This window comes from Thunnus maccoyii, chromosome 1, assembly GCF_910596095.1.
Source record: "Thunnus maccoyii chromosome 1, fThuMac1.1, whole genome shotgun sequence".
Classification (NCBI taxonomy): domain Eukaryota; kingdom Metazoa; phylum Chordata; class Actinopteri; order Scombriformes; family Scombridae; genus Thunnus; species Thunnus maccoyii.
Genome location: NC_056533.1, coordinates 19,654,343 through 19,676,755, shown reverse-complemented (window position 1 = coordinate 19,676,755; position 22,413 = coordinate 19,654,343). Strand labels below are relative to the sequence as shown.

At 38.0% G+C, this 22,413-nt stretch overlaps 2 protein-coding genes and 1 long non-coding RNA gene across 3 annotated transcripts in view; 2 read left to right on the top strand and 1 right to left on the bottom strand.

Moving 5' to 3' along the window:
• Positions 1-16,514, top strand: part of si:dkey-234i14.2 (heterogeneous nuclear ribonucleoprotein C) — a 42,821-nt gene extending 26,307 nt beyond the window's left edge. Inside the window, exons 3-7 of the mRNA XM_042414351.1 lie at positions 6,912-6,962; positions 11,169-11,338; positions 11,783-11,896; positions 13,019-13,176; positions 14,915-16,514. Coding sequence (XP_042270285.1) covers positions 6,912-6,962; positions 11,169-11,338; positions 11,783-11,896; positions 13,019-13,176; positions 14,915-14,953 — 532 coding nt within the window. The 3' untranslated portion in view covers positions 14,954-16,514. The remainder of the gene's footprint in view (positions 1-6,911; positions 6,963-11,168; positions 11,339-11,782; positions 11,897-13,018; positions 13,177-14,914) is intronic.
• A 644-nt stretch (positions 16,515-17,158) lies between these two features.
• LOC121895029 lies at positions 17,159-22,326 on the bottom strand. Its single transcript, XR_006095664.1, has 4 exons — positions 21,634-22,326; positions 19,077-19,202; positions 17,863-17,956; positions 17,159-17,749 (listed from the first exon to the last, which is right to left on the bottom strand). It is a non-coding gene; the product is annotated as an uncharacterized LOC121895029 (long non-coding RNA).
• LOC121895023 (5-hydroxyisourate hydrolase-like) lies at positions 17,914-20,695 on the top strand. Its single transcript, XM_042407817.1, has 4 exons — positions 17,914-17,967; positions 19,055-19,194; positions 19,302-19,437; positions 19,725-20,695. The coding sequence occupies exons 1-4, from the start codon at positions 17,914-17,916 to the stop codon at positions 19,812-19,814; spliced, it is 420 nt and encodes a 139-aa protein (XP_042263751.1). The 3' UTR covers positions 19,815-20,695.
• Positions 22,327-22,413: the final 87 nt, after the last annotated feature.

Genomic DNA, 22,413 nt, shown 5'->3' with positions numbered 1-22,413 from the left:
GTCAGGCAGGTAGTATGCATGCAGGTAAGAAAACCTGGACAACTGCAGCAGTGAAACAAGGAAGATCTGACTAAGAGTAACTCTGACGTTCTTTCAACACTTTACGCCCAATGTTTTTTAATGAAATTGCAAAAAACATGTTCAAGGCCGCTTATTTATGTGAACTGACCATGTCTGGAACATTATTGACTCTATCTAGTCTGTCTAGCAGTGTGTCTTGGGGGTTTCGTCAGCTGGATTTTTATCATGTCTCACTGCACTCCTCTTTGACTTACACAATGTAAAAATCTTCCATCACAAAAGATACAGAGCTCTCAGAGTCACTGTTGGGGCTTTAAGGGGCAATGAAACCCAGAGGGAACATGAAAAAGGCCCATAAACGCCAGTAGTGTCTTGGTCTGTTGCTCAGTCGTGATTTCCAACTGATCAGCATTTCTTACCGCTTCCTGCTGCTTCTTAGTTATGTCTGTTTGTTGCATAAAGAGAGAGAAAAGCTTTCTGCACACTGTCTACTGAACTTTGCTATTACATTATTTTATTAGGAGTAACATTTCACCACTAGACCTTCATCTGGATTTTATGGCTTCTATAAACATTAAAAATAATGAACCGTTTGCTTAGGTTGCAGTTAATCAAGTTACACATTGTTTCAGCTCATATGTACAGAAAGACCCACAAATGGAACAGAGAGGGGAACTCAAGTAAGTAAGTAAGATTTATTTATATTGTACTTTTCATATGAAAATGTCAGTGCTTCAGAATGAAAACTGTAAAGCACAAAGACATACAGGCAGGATTGTAACAGATGTAAGAGAATACAACAAATCAGATTTTAATTCAGGAATAACATAAACAAGAGAGGAAAAAGTGAAGGAATATAAATGAGGCTTGAAATGTTTTTAAAAAATGTCCATTGAATTAGACTATGTCATATAAGAAGTATTGTACCTAGTCTCCCTAAAGTTGCTTCCTGTACTTGGACACAAGTCCAAACAACTCAGAAATGTATTCTGGGACTTAGCCCTCTACTTGAAAGGTAATTACAAGAGTTTATATTTAATTCTAAACTCCACTGGTAGCTAATGGAGAGAGGCCAGCACTGGAGTAATGTGCTCCCTGTGCTTTGTCTTTGTTAGAAGAGACGAGCTGCTGTGTTTTGAACCAGCTGAAGACGAGCTGCAGCTCCTTGGCTGAGGCAAGCATATGAAGAATTACAGTAATCTAGGCGTGAAGACACAGAAGCACGGCTTAATTTCTCAGCACTTTAAAGGAGAGAATATGTCTTATCGTAGAATTATTTCTTAACTGGAAAAAGCATGACTGAACAAGTTTCTTAATGTGGAAAAATTCAGACAGGAATTAACATGGGAAGTAAAACGGAAGGAAGAGGGTAGTCAGCAAGGTTTGAAGAGTCTCTCTCTGTTTAATTGCACTGTTTATGGCAACTGTCTGGTTTATTGCACATTTTGTAGTGGAAAAAAATCATGTACATTAAATAGAGCAGATGATTTCAGTGTTTAGACACTAATGTGGTGAGTTAGGGTTCACAGGTAGGAAGAACTTAGCAGAGAGGAGATTATAACTTGAATAGCAGCTTTATTTGTAGTAACAGTCATACCCTCAACACAGCAACAAATCCATATTTGTAACCACATCAGGGAGAATGAGACCAATTGTAGACACGACATCACCCGCAGTCTGACTGCGTTTGCTCATATGACTGATACAGTCAACAATAGGTGAGGTAATGGATATATTTTGGAACACAATTAACAATGCAGAAACATGCAAAACATGAGACATGCATTTATAAATTCTTGCCATGTTGCATGCTGAGAGGCTTCCCAACACACAAACAACCAGGAACACTAAACAAACATTTGCCTTTATATTGATGGATTTATCAAAACAGTTTGATACAGTTGATTGTGTGAAACTCTGTTGTCTCTTAATGGTTTGAGACTCTGGATTCCTGATGGTTACTCAGGAACGGTTACTTTCCAAATATGTCTTTATGCTGATGATACCCCTCTGAACCACTGATTTTTGTTGTTGTTGTTGATGCAGATGAATATGATCATCCTTGTTATAGTACCACTTTACCAGTGAAAACTGGTTAAGTTATGTGGTGCTTTCAGCCCTGTGTCCCTGTGTTGGATTTTTTTTCTGGGTTGGGTTGTTACCATTTCTTTTTTATTCTAACACTAAACCAGGCTTCAAAATTCATAGGTAGTTAACATTCAATTTTGTCCACTCTGACCAGCGTCAACATTGAGAAAGTACAAATATAAATATAAAAACCAGGGCATCTGGGTTGATCAGAAACTTTATGATTTAAATATCATAGACATCCAGATTACAACAAAAGCTTGACTTTTTTGCACAGAAACAAAATCACCATTGACAATAATGTTACAATACAGTGTAACTCAGACCTGCACTTGCACAGTAGATCTAGAAAGCATCAACAAAGTTTAGGCCCTGCCTGAACAAATTACTGAGCAACTAAAGATTTCAAAATCTAGTCCAAATCAAAAGCTACTCCTGCATCAGTTTTTAGCACCTATTCATCTCTGAATGTTTTTGAAGGTTGACTTTTTTCCTTTGCAGCAGCAAAAGACAAATTATTATTTCTTTGCGCATATACAAACATGTACTGCACATTCATGAAGTAGGCATGCATGGACACACACACACACACATGCTCAAGTGTACTGTGCACAATCTGAGCACAGCAATGTGTGCAGTACACTAATGAATTAAATTGAATAACAATTTGATATCATTCGTCATGCACAGCACAAAACCTTGTAAAGCATGAATTAGTTCCAGTTACTTCACTTCAACATGTATTAAGTTCTCTTAAAAATGTGATAGTGATTGATTTATATTTTCATCTAGAATTACATTACCAGTCAAAAGTTTGGACACACTTTCTCATTCAAGGGAATTGGAAAGTATGTCCAAACTTTTGACTGGTGCTGCAGATGAAGGACCAGACATGTTTAATGACTGTCTTGAGAATACAGATTAAAGGCAGAACTGAACGTATGTTTAGTTGAAGCAGTCACTGTAGAGGCAGATACGAATGGTCTTGAATCTTTGAAGGTGTGTCAGTAATTTTTAGGTGGCTTTGCAGATTATTCCAGTGCACTAACAGTAAAGACAGTCTTTCCTAAATCAGCTGTGGTGTATGGATCTTGAAGCATGGTCCACAGTTCAGATCATTAAAAATGTAGGTGTACACAAGTAATTAATTTATCAGTTGTAAAGGACAAGAGTAGAATTATAAACTGAATCTAAGCATGTTTTTAAATTGCATCTTATTCCAGAACTGTGAGACAAACTGTGTTATGTACTGTAACTAAGCAGTTATAAAATATGTTTTTGGTATGTTGTGAATTAATTGTAAAGAAGTGCAGAACCAAAGAGTATAGCAGTGATCGTTTATCACCAAAGATGTCACCATAACCAGAAACACAAGAATCTTGCAGAAAATGTCACTCTGATTCATTGTCAGTAAGATTTAAATTGCATCTGTCAAGGCTCTAAGCCAATTGCACCGCATCTCTAATAATTCATCTCACACACACACAACTTTGAGGTTCTTCCATAGATTGAGCCTCTGTGAGACTGATTTCCGATTTTCTGTCTTGGGTGCATGTTGGTAGAAATTTCTGTGATGCTTTGTTCACAAAAACAACTTGTCTTTGCCTTATACAGGCACACACACTCACACACACAGACACACACACACACATTATGAGGCAGAGATGATTTATAGCGAGCCATGTCTAATGGATTGCTTTGGCACTTGAGAAATTATGAAAAGAAATTAATTAGCCTTTAGTGACCCTGTGTCCATCTCTCTCTTTCTCTCACACACACACAAACCTTGAAACATACACACACAGTGACCCAGGCACTTGGCTGCTCACTTTGGAGGTAATTCAATTCTAAATAGGCTGTGCTTTCCTGCCACAAATTTATCTTCACTAAATCACATGAAAATACCTGTTTATGTCTTATCATTACTGTACCATGGTGACATATTTTAATGACCTGATCATCATCAAGTGAGTAATGAATTACCCAGTATTTATTATTCATAATCATTCAAATAATTTACATTAGTTAGTATATAATACAGGATATTGTTAAGCACTAATTAATCATTAATCAGTATTAAGTAATGATGATACCTGAAATACAAAAAATATAATACAAAAAATAGTGTGAAAATGCTCCGAGAATAAATAACCAACAATGAATAGATGAGAAAAAAAGAAAATAGAATTGAAATATTAAAAAAAAATCTAAAAATATACAGCCAAATGGATAACAACAGACAAGACACAACAACAGAAATAAAACTGTTTTGTAAACCAGTGAACGCCAACGTAAAAGAAACAAGCAGAGAGTGAACAGCAGCTTAGTTCCCCCTCAGTGAGGATTCTGGTGAATAGCTGTTATTTTCTGTCTCACTTCTGGCTGAATTCACTTGGAAAGAGGAAAGCTTAGCTCAGTTGAGGTCTGCGGTGTGTCCTCCACTTCCTTACTTTTGTTTCCTCAAGTGCAGAAAAATCAAGATGTTTCAACTGGTTTGACAAAATCAGCTGAAACAACATGTAGACCTCCTCCATTTCAAACAGGATAACAGACGGCAGTCTATAAATTGGATTCAAAGGATGCTTTGCTTTTTTGGCATGAGTGTGCAGCTCAGACGTGAGCACTTGTTATAAATTATTTTGTGGTCTCCTGTCTCCTGAGCTCCGAAAACCAGCTGGTACGAGACAGAAGAGAGTCAGTGAGAGTAGTGCTGGAGGAGATGTGATTAAAGTCCACTCCAAAATAAGTTTGCACTTCAGATCCACACAAACACACACACAGATTGAGATGTTTTCCTTTCTTACTATCTTGTGATGTTTGTCTGTGTCCATGTATTACACATCAAAGCATGTGTGTAATTCTGACTGTGGAGAAGTATTGGGTTTAGTCCCTTGCTATTTATCCTGACATACAAAAACACATCTCCTCTTTGAGATGAGCTGCATGACTACAACCAGGGGAATCACTGCCTCCCTGAGCGACAGATAAGCAGATGGGAAGGGCTGTGGGTGTGTTAGTTTCCTGAAATATATCGAAGTGTCCTGAAAAATAACACATTTTTTACCAGTATCTTGTCTGAACATGTGCTATTACTTGGATGAGAATATGTGATAACAAGTTGCTCTAAAATGTGTCTGAAGCCTGTTAACCCCTACTCAGTCATGTTTCATTATCTATACTTTGTTGCCTTTATTATGCATGAAGTTTTTCTTTCATATTTACTTACTTAAAGGATCAGTGTGTAGGATTTAGTGGCATCTAGAAGTGAAGTTGCAGATTGCAACCAACTGAATACCCCTCCCCTCCACCTCCCTTTCCAAGCATGTAGGAGAACCTACAGTGGCCACAAAACTCACGCAAAACACAAAAGGCCCTCTAGACCCAGTGTTTGGTTTGTCCATTCTGGACTACCATAGAAACATGGTGGTGTGTGGAAGAGGACCCGCTCCCTATGTAGATATAAAGGGCTCATTCAAAGCTAACGAAAACACAGTGATTCTTGTTTTCAGGTGATTATACACTAATGAAAACATACTGATGAATATTATATTCGATTTCTGCAAATATTTCTTCCAGTGGATCCCCTAAATCTTACACACACACTGGTCCTTTAAAACAGGTTAGATTTGCATATCCAGAGATCCTTTTATTACCATACTCTAAAGGGTTCAGTATGCTTCAAACTAACTAGGTCGTATAAAGCAAAAGCTAAAAAGCTAAAAGTGTTTATACCTGTTCTGTATTAGTCACACTCAAAGGGCATGATGTGATGAATCGGAAAGTGCCTCCTCAAAGGCATTCATGGTCTTGCACTCAGTTGTACAGGGGAGAAAAAGTAAAATAGTTGTGTAAGGACTGAAAAAAGAGAATTTGAGAGAGAAGTTCAGAAGTGTCAAAAAAATTACAGAAATTGTTGGACACAGCCCACCTTTTTCTGACGGTGGAAAAGTGAGGGGGGAGGTAGTTTCAGGCACCGTTCAACACCTTCCAACAAGCACTTTGTTTGAAGCATACTGATGCCTCAACTCATACACTGAGCAAATATGCAGTGATAAGAAATTTCCTTGTTTACAATATATTTGCTTACTTTTACAATGTTGTTTTGCAAGTAAAGCTGTAATAAGAGAGAAATGGAGAGACTGAGGTCAGTATAAACGAAAAGAAAGCATGACAGATACAGTAAAAGAAAGACTGATGGAGAGAATGAGTCAGCGAGAGAGACAAAGAGACACAGAGGGAGGGTGAGCGACATGGGGGGATTATTAGCGACTCTGTGCAGGGATTAGGGAGGAATGCTAAGGTCTGACACACCAGAATATGATCTCATTCTGGCTTAGTGTCACTTTTCTCTTCTCCACTTCCTCTGGTCTGTTCTGCAGGTACACGCCAGCTACCAGCCTATATAAGTTCACTCCTGTCACATCACTCACCTGCCTCTGATTCTCTCATACTCACATTCATGCCTCACAGCTTCCCTTACCAAGCCTCACGCATACACACACAGTTAGAGAACAAGACAATTTCTATGGATTTTCCGGCTTGGAGGCTGCAGCAGAACAAATCCAATGTCTTTTTCCAGCTGGTTGGAGATCATGAACACTGTATTCTTTCCAGATGAAGTGATTTTGCCGTATAACTCTGTAGCAGCTCACACACACATTCACACACTAACACACTAAGCAAGTTGAAAGTGAAATATGTGATAACCTCAGTAAAAGTACATCATGTAGTTTATGTCGTTTTGACAAAAACTTTACTAACCACCCGTTCTGTCTCTGTCTCCTTCCCCACCTCCCCTGCAGATCTGAGTTTGACCTGGACTATGACAGCTATCACGAGGACTACTATGACAGGTACTGTCAGAAAGCTACACATGGCAGCTCACACACCTCATTGCTTGTCTGTGTGTCACAGCAGGCTAAAGGAAGAGGCTTAAAGCGGATTCTTCATCCCCGCTGTCTCTCGTAGTCTCTGCCCTCCATTGATGTTTGCCACACAGCTGTCAATCAACAACATTGCCTGTTACTGGTCAACAGTCATGAGCTCACTCGTCACACACACAAATGCGCACACTCTCAAAAATACATATTTCCAGATATATACAGACAGTTGCACACTTACACACACCCAGATCATAGATTTGTGCTGCGTGGTCCCGTTTGAGTTAAGATCAAAGACACTTTTACTCAAACTAAATCTCAGCTCTCTTAGCTCAGACTGAGTTATATCATTTGCATAAGCTGCATCCGTCCAAAGGTGAGGAGGTTTCCTTGAACTTCAGAGGCAATACATTAAGCTTTTCTTGCATGATATAGCCCAAAATGGCCATAACATACAGCTGTGTGACAGGAAAAACCACCATTAAAAGATAAAGATATTCCCTCATTTGGTGGTGGATAATGATGGTGGTTGAGAGCACTGTCTAACACCAAATCTACTATAGTGTTCAGTTGAGTTGAGATCTGCTGGTGACTGTGAAGGCCATAGCATTATGTATGATTCACATCATTGTCACAGTCATCAAACTATTCAGTATCTTTTCCTCAAGCCCTGCATCTTCTTTTGTCATGTTTCTTTGCTCACTCTACATATTCTACACTCAGGTTTTTCTAACGACTGAAGACTAAAATTATAAAGAAAATTTACAACAAACATTTCAGTGTCTGTTGTTAAAGGGGATATATCATGTTTTTTTGTGATTTTCTGTTATTTATACTGTTATAATGTCAGGACATATGTAAAATGCCAGCTGTGAATGCTTCATTTGCCATGTTACCTCTACTTCCTCCTCATGATGACATCAGATTGTTCATGCATGCCTCCGTAGCCTTTGTTGCTAAGGTTGTTCATGTTGTCCACTTGCATATTTTGGATTGGATTCAGGCTCCAAGAGTGTATTTGAGAAGTTTCCATTTCGAGTAAAGAAGGAGTGAAAAAAAGTGAAATCCTACTACTGCTATTAGTTTACGTAGATTCCTGGGGTCATCGGGAGGGGGGCCTTAAAGAGACAGGAGCTAAAACTGCCTGTTTCAGACAGAGGCTGAACTGAGGGGCTGCATCAAGTGCCAATATAAATAATACATTCTCACAATGATTTTTTTAATCGTACATCATGCAAAGATATTCCAATAGAGCCCCAGAATATAAATGTAGACCTGGAAATATGCATAATGTGTCCCCTTCACAATTTCACATATAGGCCACTTATTGTAGTCAACTTGCAGTTCCTACCAGCTTACAGAACAGGTTCACAACAAATATAGCTTTTAGTTATGTAATTCCCGATATAAAAATTGAGCATGTAGTTTGGTATTATTCATCAACTCAGTAGTTTTACAGCAGTTTACAGTGTGTTTACCTTTTCCATGTTACCTCAGAATACAGTTTTGTGCAGTGGTTAGGTAGATGAGGTAGTTGGTTAGACAGAGCTCCACAGCTCCACTCAGAGTGGCTCTTTATTATTGGTCCTCGACTGAAATTGCTCAGGGACTTTCTTACATCCCCTAGGCCTCACTCATAAACACACACACACACACATACACACACACACACACACACACACGCAAAATATGCACCTCATTCCATCGCCTTTCTCGCACATATCGATGCTCTGTTGCTTTGAGTATTAACCATCATCTTTTCTTTGTTTTTTTTTCATTTGGTTTGCCTTGCTCTGCATTTTTCTGTCTTTGCTCAGGAGGGAACACTAACCACTGATTTTCAATTTGTTTTTAACACAGTGCATGATTATTTCCCATGCTGTTGGCTAGCACTATTGACAGCTGTGTGTGTGTGTGTGTGTGTGTGTGACAATTTTTGTATATGTGCATATTTATGTGTGTAAGCACACGTTTGCCTACGGGTGTGAGCATGTGGGGACTGTGTGTGTATGTGTGTGTGTGCACGCATTTCTGTTTTGGTGTTTGTTGTTTGTGCACATGAGTATGTGGGAAAGAGAGAAATGACTGTTATTGTCCGCTGTCCTCTTGCGCGAACACGAAAGAAAAGTGTTTTTCAACACAAAGATAACAGCTCGAGCTGACAAAGCTGCTTTCCGTGTGGGGTCTAATCCATAGAGACAAACACTCTCTCTCACACACACTCACACACTTCTCTGTAATCCTCGCTCGTCTACAGTCTCTCATTGTCTGAGCTTCCATTCTCTGAGATGACACTTCAAAGCCGGTGTAACAACACATTGTCTATCTGCCCCTGCAAACTGCTCTAAAGGACTTTAAACTCCCATAAGTCTTTGGTCTCTGTGTCTCCCCACACGGACAATGCTCAAATCCTCTAATCTCTCACACTTATGGTGGCCTAATACACTTCATCCTTATGTGACATTGTGAGGCGTGTGTCTGTGTGTGCACTGTGGATGTCCTATGAACACATTATGTGCAGAAATCACTGTATCGAGCAGAGAGGAAACAATAAAAACAAAACTTTTCAGGAAGCACAGCTCCATCTGACTGACTGGCTAACAGCTCAATCAGTAAATCTACATTACAGTACGACTCGTAGTCCTTGCAGCTGACAGCTTGCCTCCCTGTTGTTGGCTTGTGATATACAGCAGAGGAGCTTTTTACTCTCCTGGCTTTGCTGAAACTATTTGCACTGTGCTAAGACTGTCCTCTATCCTGATATATCCAGATTGTGTTTAGATCCAGTTAAGATGGATTGCTGTTCCCATATAGCATCACAATACATGAAAAATATTCTGAAATATCCACTTGAGATCACAATTTGCTACTGTTTCTATAAAAATCAACAAAGAAATTTCTTCATCATACCGAATTTCTCTCAGTATGATGATCATTTACGCCTGATACACATAAACTAAGCAGAATATTAGATTTGTACAACATTGCTCATTGGTGATTGGTTGGTTGTTATCATGTGTCTGTGTTTCACCTGGTCATTGGGTCAGTGAGTGTTGAGATCAAATGAGTCAACTCTATTTCTATTAAAACATTAGCACAAACACACATGCACAACACACACACAGTGCCGTTTCTGTAACCACTATAGAGTTTGACTGTGATACACCCTCTGTCACCAGCACTACTAGCCTGGCGGGGAGCTATTGATTGGCCCTGACAGAACCAATTACATTCAGTGACAGATAGAGACATGGAGCTGTCCACAGGGAGGAGGCAACGCCAGAGCGAACGAGAGAGTGAAACAGAGATAGACAGTAAAAGACAAAAGAACATAGAATATAAATATCCATATTTATGTATGAGATGTTTGAACTGCTGTTTTTCTTCACTGTCATGTCTCTCATGTAATTTCTTATTTTTCTTAAATTTTGAATCACCTACTTGCTTCAGCTAGGGCTGGGTATGGTTTGAAATTTTTCAATATGAATGTAGATTTGATAGAGTTTCAGTACTGATACCAAAATGATATTTTTCTCAAATTTATTGAATATAAACGCATTTTTATACAGTACTCATTTTTCATTTAACAAAAGTCACGTTTCTCAAATGTTGAATATCTATTTTGTCTAAATGAGATAGTCAAAAATTAGCAAAATTTTGATTTAAATCAGGGTGAAGAATAAATAAACAAGACTACTAATCTCATTTAATTCTAACTTGACAGTTTTAGACACTTTGTGTTTTGGTCAGGTCCAAAAAAAGGATTTAGGTTTGAGTACCAGCCCAAGTACTGTGTACAATATCAGTGACTCATCTAGATGAAGGTTTAAACAGTGGTTTTTAAAAAATTATTTCTAATTTGCTTTTTCACAGGGAACAGAGGCTGTGGTCAACGTCGCACATAATGACGTCTCAGAATAATCCTTCTCTCCGCTGTTCATCTGTATGCTTGGTTTAGTCATATTCAGCAGCATAATATGGTTTATTACATTGTTTTCAACTCCATCCTAATGCTAATTCCATGCTTGTGAGCAGGTTCCCTTTCATCATGATTTCAGAAAGAAAAAACTGGATTACATAAAACCACAGAGCACCTTCCCACAAATTCAGTAAAAACACAACTTGCTGCATGAACACAGTTAAAGACGAGTTGTTTTTAAATATCTAATAAATTTCTAGGGTGTACGACTACCAGCGTGTGCCAGCATCCCTGTCTCCTCTGCCCCTGGGACCCAGTCTGGCCAAGCGATCCCGCTCCTCCTCCTACTCCTCCAAGCACAGACGCAGCCGAGACAGAACCCACTCCAAAAGCTCCAGAGCCCACTCCACTAGTTCAACCACAGCCAAGTGTGAGTAATATAAACGGGCTCCAATTCAGATTTGACTCAATTTAAGATGCTCAAGACTGTTTTGTAAAAAAAAAAAAAAAAGTCTGTTAATTTTAATAAATCACATAGAAGGGTTGCATCATAGAAGAGGAGAAGAACATGGTGAATTCCCTCCAGGGCTGCATTATACCTAAATCTGAGCTTAAGTGGCAAATCAGAAACACAAATAAATTATACATCTTGCCCAACATGTTCAGAACATGCCCTGTTTTAATATAAAATACCCAAAATGGCTTACTTTGTATGTTGCGTTTTATCTATCATAGGATGCGTTTGTCATTGCAGAACCAATATTGGCTATTTATGTTTTTTCAGCGCACATTGGATGGTACATTTGAAGATATTTTCAGGTTTTGTAATTTCCTAATGTCCCGTATATTCTCTCTCTCCTCACTCTCCCTGCAGTGGGCATGGAGGAGTTGCAGGTGATTAAAAAGGAGCTGACTCTGATAAAGACACAGATCGATGGGCTGCTTGACAGTCTTGACAGGATGGACACACAGAGGAATGACCACAAAGGTGAGACACTCATTCAGAAAGACAGTGGAGGCAGGCAGGTGTGAGATCCAATGATAGATAATCTATTCTCACATCAAAAAACATTTCAAGGCGGACTCCAGCAATATGCCACTTTCAGATTTTCTGCGTGATTAGCTCCACCAGTCACAACCCCAATCAAAATGATTCAGGATCTGTGCCGCAGGAAAACTGGGGGATGGAATACACTGCACCGCCTGAGCCACTCCTATTTTACCTGACATATCAATTATTTTTTCTCCAGTCAGGAATTTTAAAAAGTTGGATTAATGGCGATATCAACCGCAGTGGGGATGGGTGGCTGTTGTGGTTGTGAGCAAATTATGGAACATGCTGAACAAACAGTGTGGTTGAAGAAACAGATGAAGCTTCAGAAAACAAACATCAGAGACCGAGAACAACAGCAGAGCAGCAGCATACATGGAGATGAGAGTTGTTGCTGCCCTCTTGTGGACATTTGAACACTATACAGTCACTGCGCCTGCCAACAAGAGCAACAGCCCAGGGGGTGAACAAGACAAAGATTTGTTATCCTTCTGAAGGAAATCAATTTTACTGCATTCTTAATTAAACTGATCGTAAACTAAAACACAGTTTACACCACTAATTTGCTGCAGTCCGCCTTCCTCTGAACACTATATCCTCAGTTGCTGCTTCAGTAAAATGTTCTTGTAAAAATAAACAGAGGCAGTGCTTTAACCTTGAATCTAGAAGCCATTATTATAACATCAGCCTGGATATACAAAGTGTGCTAAAAAAGAGTATGTGTCTTGCTCGCACTGCAGTTTAGCAGTTGTACACCTGCAGGAAAGTGTGTGTCCACGTGTGTGTTTTCCCATCCACTTTGAATGACCTTGGGCGATTGATAGCTCTCATCTTCATATTAATTTATCTCCAGCTCTACTTGATTCCCCTGTCCCTCACTATCTAGCTCGCTGTCTCTCACCTCCCTCTCGTCATCTCCTCATCTGTCCTTCATTCTGTCACTTTTCTGCACGTCATCTGATGAAGTTTTCTTCATATTTATGCCAACATAAAACAAGACCTATGCTTCACACCAAACTGTTATTCCTATGAACTCCATGTTTGCATATGTTGTTGCAGGGTCTCCCCTGAGAGAGGACAGTCCAGCTGGCTCACCGTACGCTCTGTCAGCCAGCAGTCCCGAGCACTCCCTCTCCTCCCTCTCCCCACCCAGCTCCCGCCATCGAATCCACAGGGAGAGCCCTGATCTGAGGGAGCCTGATGATGACCACCACACGGTAAATGAACGTCAAGACTGCACACACCTTTTCAGGAATGACTAAGAAGTGTATCAGCGAGAGACAGTTCTGTTCTGTGAAGTCTCTTCATTGTCCTTAAAGCATGTGTTAAACAGAGGTTCCCAGACTGTTTATGTCAGGCCCCTCTTTTGTGAGAAAATATTTCAATTTGTCAAACAAAAATCAGCAAATGTCCAGAGACCAGATTTGAATTTTTAAAATTTAAATAAATTCATCACAATCTCTATTCTGTCCCCTGTGTGCGTGGCTCTACACAAAGTGACAGGTAGCTAAACAGGTGTACTAGGCACTGAAAGGTTAAAATGATGACTCAGATGTGGAAGCAAAGTTGAGGTCTGTTTACTTGTATATCTTCATCAACATGCTTGCTTACAATGCTTTTCCAGAAACTCTGTGAAACTGAAAATAAATACACAAGAAAATGTTCTTACTGTAAGTAAAAAGAGCGTAGAAATATAAATACTTGCTTAATACTACACAATTAAACCAATGTTTGCACTATATGTTGCCAAAAAAGGGATTTAGGTAATTATCTATAAATCTCCCCAAATATTAAATGAAACAACAAAATATGCATCAATCCTTATCTATAAAGATAAAACATGTAACATAAACTTACAAACAAAGCTTCTCCAAGGTTCAACACAGGTGGATGCAAAGGATTAAACAGAGGGAGATCTGGGGCACCTTGCTGTGCAAAATTTCAATCAAAATGGCCGGTCTCAGACTACGACCTTACCTATGTGATCACAAATAACAGGTAGAGTTTAAGTACAATGAGCTGACATTAATCTTCAAAGCAACCACTAGGAGGTGCTAAAATGCACTTTAACTACATGTAACAAAATAACCTCATGATTTCAATAAAATGTTTTAGCTGTAAACAAATGCAGACAAAACACCCTCATTAAAACGTACTAAATCACGTATCATGTAGGAATTGTGCAGCAAATGTGTAGTTTATTTACTACTCGTGATACACTAGTAGAGTTCTGTAGCAAAACAGCAGTGTTTCCAGTAGTAATCAAGCAGAGTTTTACTACTTGGTGTTAGTAGTGAATAAGTTGTCAAAACATTACTGCTTTACTACACATTTTAAATAGTAGTCATGTAGAGGCTCTAGTACTTGCTTTTATAGTGATTATGTAGACACAACACTACACATACAGAAGGAAGTAAGTCAAAAGGGACTGTGAAGGCATACAGCAGTACGTGTGTAGTATATTGTGTAGTAATTCCATAATAAATGTGAAGGAATGAGTAGTTTTTATGTAGTCATTTCCCAAAAGCTAAATAGTGAGACAGTAGTAATTAAGTAATAATCATGCAGTGATTAAAATAGTCATTATGTAGTAATCATCAGTAGACATATGTCCCAAAACTCTACTTATTACTACTGAAATTACTACATAAATCACTACAGTTTGCTACACATCTCAGTAGCCATCAAGTAGTGGAACCAGTAGTTTTGAGTAGATATTGTATAGTAGTGATGAGTAGTGATTAATTAGTTTTTTTCATGAGGGCAACTAGAGGTTTCAGTCTTGTGAGGCCTCTGGACATGAAACAACTACTGAGACTCCACTACTGTGAAATCAATTTATACTTGCATGATGAAATTTTACTTAGTCATTCTGAGCTTGCAGTTAAATGAAATGTTTCTTTGTCTTATCTTGCCGCTCTGTCTTTATCCTTTCTGCCTGTCTGTCTGTCACAGATGAGCAATCACAGCTCTGACCCTGAAGAGGAAATATGAGGGTGGAAAAAGAGAAAATGTAGACGACGTGGATAAAGTGCCAAACATTGAGGAAGAGAACAACAACCATCAAGCCAACGCCCATATTGGAGGCTCCACTGAGTGTGCACATATCAAATAACACATAAAGTACACTCAGTTTTATCGAAGCAGCTCAGTTTCTGTGACCATAATTTTAAGTAAAACAAAAATACAGACAAATGTGACTTATATACACCAATTACTTGTATATGTGATTGAGAATAATTTGTTAGATCAGATGGAGGGAGGGAGTGATTTTAGAGTAGTTACATAAAAGACAGCTAGAGGCAGGATGGTGAATTCAACTTTAAAAATCCTGCCTAAGCAGGCAGTTCTGTAGTACTGTACAAGTGTGTTTGCATAAACACAAATATTAGTATTAATCCAAATGAGACAATATAGTTCCCTGATTAAAACATTATGTAAGCAGCTTATAATTTATCACATTCATTAAAGTCTTCTGCTGAAAACAGGCAGCATATGGCAGTATCAGACTGTACAGTACATAATAATTTGTGTAGAGTCATGGGGTCTGTGTGAGAATGTTTCTGCTGCTTCACCAGTTTCTCCCAGGAGGACACAAAATTTTAATGAATCTCTGTTTATGAAGGACCTTTAATTAGACTTAGGCACACAAAATGTGGGAAACAGGAGTAATGATGAAGCAGGGGCTGCAGGAAAAACTGGAATATTGTGTGCATGTACTGTAAAATGAAAATTATTGCTTTCTGTAAAAGAAATCTGTACACTGTCAAGTTAGATCTTTCAAGACACTCGACTCACACTTTACCTTCATTGTGTACCTTCAAGGTATCATAATTCAGACATTCAAAGTAACTAAATCCTTGAGAGATTGGATAGTCACACTGGTCATTTAGGAAAGAAACAAGTTGTATGTATGCTTCTTCTCTGATTGTGCTTCCCTGACAAGTTTGTAAACCACCTGTCACACCTTTCAGAAGTACTTTCTCTACTTTAAACATATTAGAGGAAAGTTAACACTCTCTTCCACCATGTATTTGGCACTAAGTTGTGCAGAGGCCCAGGTCAGTGTGTAATATTGTGTATTATTGTAAACTTTACTGTAATTGTTCAGCTGTCTGATTTTAATCTTGCTTTAGGACTTCTCATATGATTTTTTTTAAAGAAAACAATGATGTTATTATGATTCCTATGGTGGTACATGTTTTTGTTTGCATTCTTAAGATAAGCCAAGTGGAAATACTCATTGTCACAGTAGTAAAGGTATTTTCATATTGACTACAAATACAGTTCATGGGAGTGTGTTTTTATTATGCTGAATAGACACATGGAGGAAATGTTTCAAAACCTGATCAATTCAAGTATGCAACTAATATGAAGTCTATGTCTTATATGATAACTGAGTCCATACCTTAGGCCATAATGGTAAATATCATCTTGCTTGCTCCCTGAACCATAAAAACCTTTTCTTCAGTGCATGGATGTGATTGTGCACAGCAACATTCACACTGTGTTTGTTGCTTTGAGGGCCGCTGTGTGCCTAGTTAAGAATGATGCCACCAACAGAAGCAGTTTCCACCAGGTCAAAGAAAAAAAGAAAACTAGTCCGCCCCTCAATAGCACATGGTTTCCTGCTGACTCACTATACTGAAAAAAGGCCAATTCTACCTGCAGCCGTCCTATCACCAGCTGTTTCACTGGAAAACCACCTTGAAAAAGACAAATGAGTGAGGAAGAGACAGATTGACAGAGTTAATAACTGAGATGCTGAGACCATACAGGGAGAAAATGGTCTATAACAATCAGCTGGTCCTATGTGTAGGTCATGTATACAATATTTCTGGTGTAGCATAAACTGTGAGATGTGATTTTGGGCAGAGTTTAAGGTGTTTATGGGTGATTATTGAGTCAAAAGAGAAAAATTAGCATGATATAAAGTTAACTGGAAAGACATTTGATAATAATAGAAACTATGTCAAATCACATCAGGAAATGTAGTTTGGAATAATTCATGTTAATTTTTGACACCAATTTATTTAGCGACATGTCATTTACTTTTATTGACAGTTGTATCTAAGGCAAAAAACTATAAAATACTACTACAGTCTCGTTTTAGCAATTCGGCCTAAATTTACTATTTTACTCTTATCAATAACAACAGGAATGACTGATTAAGACACAAGGAGAAAAACAATCTAAAAATGGGAGATTCAAGGTGCTTTATTAGGACATTCTCATTTTATAAAGCATGATCAGAAATAAAGAGTAGACAAACACCCCTGCCAGATCATTTTCTGTCATGATAAAAGTTTTTTTTTAATATAATTTTGTATTATAATATAATCAGCAATGTGCATTAGACTACTTAAAGCACACTGTAGTCTTTGGATCAAAAGCCAGCATGATCACCATGATTGAACTTATTTACAAAGTCATGCTTGTTGTCAAGGTTGTAGCCCAGAAGATCCTCCATATTTAAAAATATTATATTCAACCCTTAGAAGTTTGAATTTTATTAGAATCAGAGACTGTGGGGAAAATGTATCACATGTAATAAGCACATGAGCACATGTTTGTGGAATTCAAGCAGGAAGTTGTACAGGAAGATCATTAACCCAGCAGTCAAATATAGGAATATCAGAAAATAAAAAATACTTTTTAAAAAAATCCATTAATCGTACTCATCTGCATGTGCCTCAGCCTCAGTGTAGTCCACTTTGATCATCCATTTCCACTAAGTTCAAAGTGCTGAAAGCAAAGTGTGACAAAAGACGCTCTTGCACAACTGGTCTTCTGTTGACAAAAAGATAAGCACATGTGTACTGAGTGTCACACTGAAGAGGACAGGGGGTAGAACTGCATGACGGTAATGTGACAAAAACCTGTTAAATAAACCTTGAAATTACATTTTTCAGTCAGGACTGCTGACCCACTTTGGATTTTATTCAACAGCACACATGAGTGCATACAGGCTGCAGCAACTCAAAGGTCATATTTTGCCTGAAAATAAGGTAAGAAAAAGATTTAACAGGATAACTGTACAGTGATACAGCATTATATATTCAGTATGTTGTATTGCACCATATACTGTATTTTGTAGCATCTACGTGAACTCTGTGGCTAAGGAGATATTTTGGACACATAAATGTAAAATCTTATATCCAGGGTTTCTACTTACTGCCATTTTACAGTCAGATGTTGTGACCCAGCATTAACCACCACCTTGTACTGTAGCTATTAGAGGTTATTCATGTATCCTTAGGATTTATACATAATAAATCTCAACATGCATGCTTAATTTGCTACTTTTATTTCAACTTTTCAAATTTCAATAGGTGATGGACAAAATAACTACAATTGTTTGCAAACAGCATTATTGTCTGTGATTTTCTGAAGCAGGATTTTCACTTTGCACTCCTAAATAACTTCCACACGTTGTTTCAAATTATTACACCATGTAACAAATTCTTACTTGTTTTTTGTTCCTGCATAGTAAGTGTTATTTCCTAATTGCTTCTGCATAAAAAGTACAGAAAATGGCTACTATTCCCTTCAAACTTTGCTTTTGTGATCAGGACAGTGATATTTTGAAATGTATCTATTTCCAATGTGAACATTTGCACATTTTCATTCAAATAAAGTAAGAAAAAACAACGTATGAATCACTGGATACAATGATGGGGGACTATATTTGGAGGCTGATTCATGATAGTGATTTACATTTTGTAAATCTTTTCTAAATCACATCGAAAATGTGCAGATTCACCTGTTTTCCCATTGGAAATAGATACATTTCAAAATATCATTGTCCAGGTCACAAAAACAAAGTTTGAAGGGAGTAAGCCTTTACTGTACTTTTTAGGTATAGGCAATAAGGAAATAACACTTACTAACCAGGAACAAAAATCATGTTACATATTTTTCTCAGATTTGAAGGTTTCCTCTATAAATGATGAAGGAAGCTGAAAGCACAGTATTCAAATTAAAACATGCATAATAAAAAAAAGTTGATGTGCAATTTTTAATACTGTAGTCTAATATGACGTCTAAGCTTCAGATTTAAGCTGATCCATAAAGTCTTGCATCCTTGTCTTGTAGATCACAGCAATGGCAGGCTCACCTAGTCCTCTGACCACCCATGTGCTGAATACTGCGATGGGCGTCCCTGGGTCGAACATGGCCCTCAATCTCTACCGACAGGACTCCTCAACTGAGGCCTGGAGTTTGATTACCGCTGGGTAAAAACCTGAAATACAGTCATATGAAGAATAGCAAGTGACCATAAATCTCAAACATTACTACTGCAAAATTTTCGTTCATCTTCGACCATATTTTGTGTCAACAGGACCACTAATGATGATGGCCGCTGCCCAGGACTCATCACACAACAAATGTTTACACCTGGTGTGTATAAAATGTATTTTGAGACTGGTCAGTACTGGGCCAGTATGGGGGAGAAAAGCTTTTACCCATATGTTGAGGTGAGAAATGGTTCATCATATATATTTTATACTTAATATCCTCAGCTGCCATCTTTTTACCAGATTCTTCAGTCTGCCTTTGTTGTGTTCTCATACTTCTAAACTAGGCCTAAATGTACTTTTGTGTTATTATATTTTGTAACTGAATCAGTGGCTTCATATTTAGCCTTATTTAACCTATATGACAATGATGCTGCTGATAATCTATATCAGTTTAATATGTAATTGCTGATCTCTTTCATGTTATTCATGGTTTTTTTTTTGTTTGTTTGTTTGTTTTGTTGCAGATTGTCTTCACTATAAATGATCCTGGCCAAAAGTACCATATCCCTCTGCTCCTGAGTCGTTTCTCTTACAGTACATACAGAGGAAGCTAGAGATCATGGTTGGTGAGCATCCTGAGGCCACCTCCCTCTGTCAGTGGTCATTAATAGGTCACTTCCACAGGAACATTCATCTCAGCACCTGTTGAACTGTCACACCTACTGACAGCACATAATACTCCATTTGAATAAATTCATAACCAACATCATCTTTGAAGTTAAACAAACCATATTACTTATTTTACACTTATGCTATCATGTTTAACATCTATTGTGAACAGTTTAAGTGAAATATTTAATTAAATATGTTACATGTTCACTGTCAAATGTCTTTTTCCTTTTGTAAACTGTCTGAATCCACCCACTAATAATTTTTTTTACCCTGCTAGTTCTTGTACAGTAGCATTTTGCCCCAGAAAGTGATTATTACAAAGATGTTTCTAATCAACGCTTCTCACATATTTCCAGTGGTGGAATACAACTAGGCTAATTACATTTACTCAAGTACTGTAATTGTACAATTTTGAGACTCTTGGACTTTGAGTGTTTCCATTTTATGCTTACCCCACGAGACTTCAGAGGGAAATATTGCACTTTTTACTCCACTGCATTTATTTCACAACTTTTAGATCAATATATTATAGGCCATGTGAAAAAAACATATGATCAGTTAATAAAATATGCATATTAGACTAACCCAACAATATAAACATCTAGCATTGACAAGAGTAATGATGTACTACTTACATCAGTATTAACATTTCAATAATATAAATATATGATAAATATAACACTAAACGGGGTCATTTTGCATAATGAGTACTTTTACTTTTACTTTAAGGAGGTAGTGTTTTCCTGCAATACGAATACAATTTAGAAAGATTTTGATTGCAGGGCTTCAGAATCTGTTCATTAACTGAGTATGGCTAATGGAGTTTGCTCCCACAAATGCAACATAGAAGAATAAAAATAGAATATGAGTAAGGTATAATAATAATGAAATAAACAAAGTAGTACTAAAATGAAATGAAAATGTTTAAATTTAAAACCTATTTACAGAATAGAATAATAATAGTTTTTAAATGGGATATAAAATGAATTAAAGCTGCAAGCAGCGATGATCGGGCCCTCACACCCTTGCGCACGTCGGGGCATGGCGCAGTTGAAGGGCTTCTATGCTATATAGCTATGGACCCAGTTTGCATCACTGACTGAATATTGTCATGTAGACGTGTTAAGGCTTAGACTGTTATCAAACATGTGAAGTTTCAGGCAGATCCAACCATGTACACTAAAGTTATAGCAATTTCCTTTGTCATGGCAAAACATCAAAACTCAACGCCACGCCACGGCCACACGCTTCAACCATAACTAAATCTTTTGATAACTTTTGATCAGAATCTAGTCTACATGACACTCCATGATTTTGAAGTTGTTATGATGAATTCTGTAGGAGGAGTTAAAATACAGGGTGTGTGAAATTGCCAAAATTGCCCACTAAATTCAAAATGGCTGACTTCCTGTTGGGTTTCAGCTATGGGTCCAAGAGATTTTTTTGTGTGTCCTAGCATGATACATGTGTGTACCGATTTTCATACATGTACACACATGCTCTTAACAAGCATATGAAATTTGGAAAAGATCAGACCATGTGGAGTCAAGTTATAGGGCTTTGAAATTTCATGGCGAGATATCGAAATTCACTGCGTCGTCATGGCAACACCTTTCAACAAAAAGTCACCAACTTCAGACTATACAAACTCCAAGGTCTTGAGACGATTCTGAGTAAATTTGAGGTGGGTCCAATCACCGTGTAAAACATGTTACTTCCTGTTGCCAGTAAGTGGCGCTATGACTCAGATTCAATATTTACACATTGATGTGGCGAGACTCTTTTCAAGCACAGAAGGCTTGGGTCTTGGGATCATGTATGCTGGAGTTATGGCCGTTTCAATATTCATGGCGAAGGATCGAAATTCACCGCCCGGCCACGCCCCCTTGGCAATGTCGAAAACTTACTGTTTTGATAACTTTTCATTTCCAAGGTCTGTAGATGATACTGACTGAATTTGAAGTTGCTGAGGTCAAATTTCTAGGAGGAGTTCGTTAAAGTATGCAGGCTGGAAATGGCAAAATCTGAGTCAAAATGGCAACTTTAATTCAAAATGGCTTCCTGTTGGACTTATGGTATGTGTGTAAGAGACTTTTTGGTGCGTCTGGTCATGATACATAAGTACACCGAATTTCATTCTTCTATGACAATCTGTATCGAGGGGCTCAATTTTCTTAGTTTTCTAGGGGGCGCTGTTGAGCCATTTTGCCCCGCCTTTTTGCGAGACATAAAATCCTCCTTCAGATCCAATAGGGCCTTCGCACCGTTCGGTGCTCGGGCCCTAAACATTGACGGAAATATAGATTGTGCTATGGACAAAGAAATGAAGTGTATGAAATATATGAAGTAGACAAGTGCAAAAATGAAATGTGACGTGCAACAAGTAATTAGATTGTGTCATGGTGCAACATTTACACTTGCAATGGAGTATTTTTTCATTGTGGTATTGTTATTTTTACTTAAGTAAAAGGTCTCAGTACGTCCACACTTCTGGGCTCTTCAGTTCTTTTTGCTTTAGTATCATATGATCCTGACTCTGTG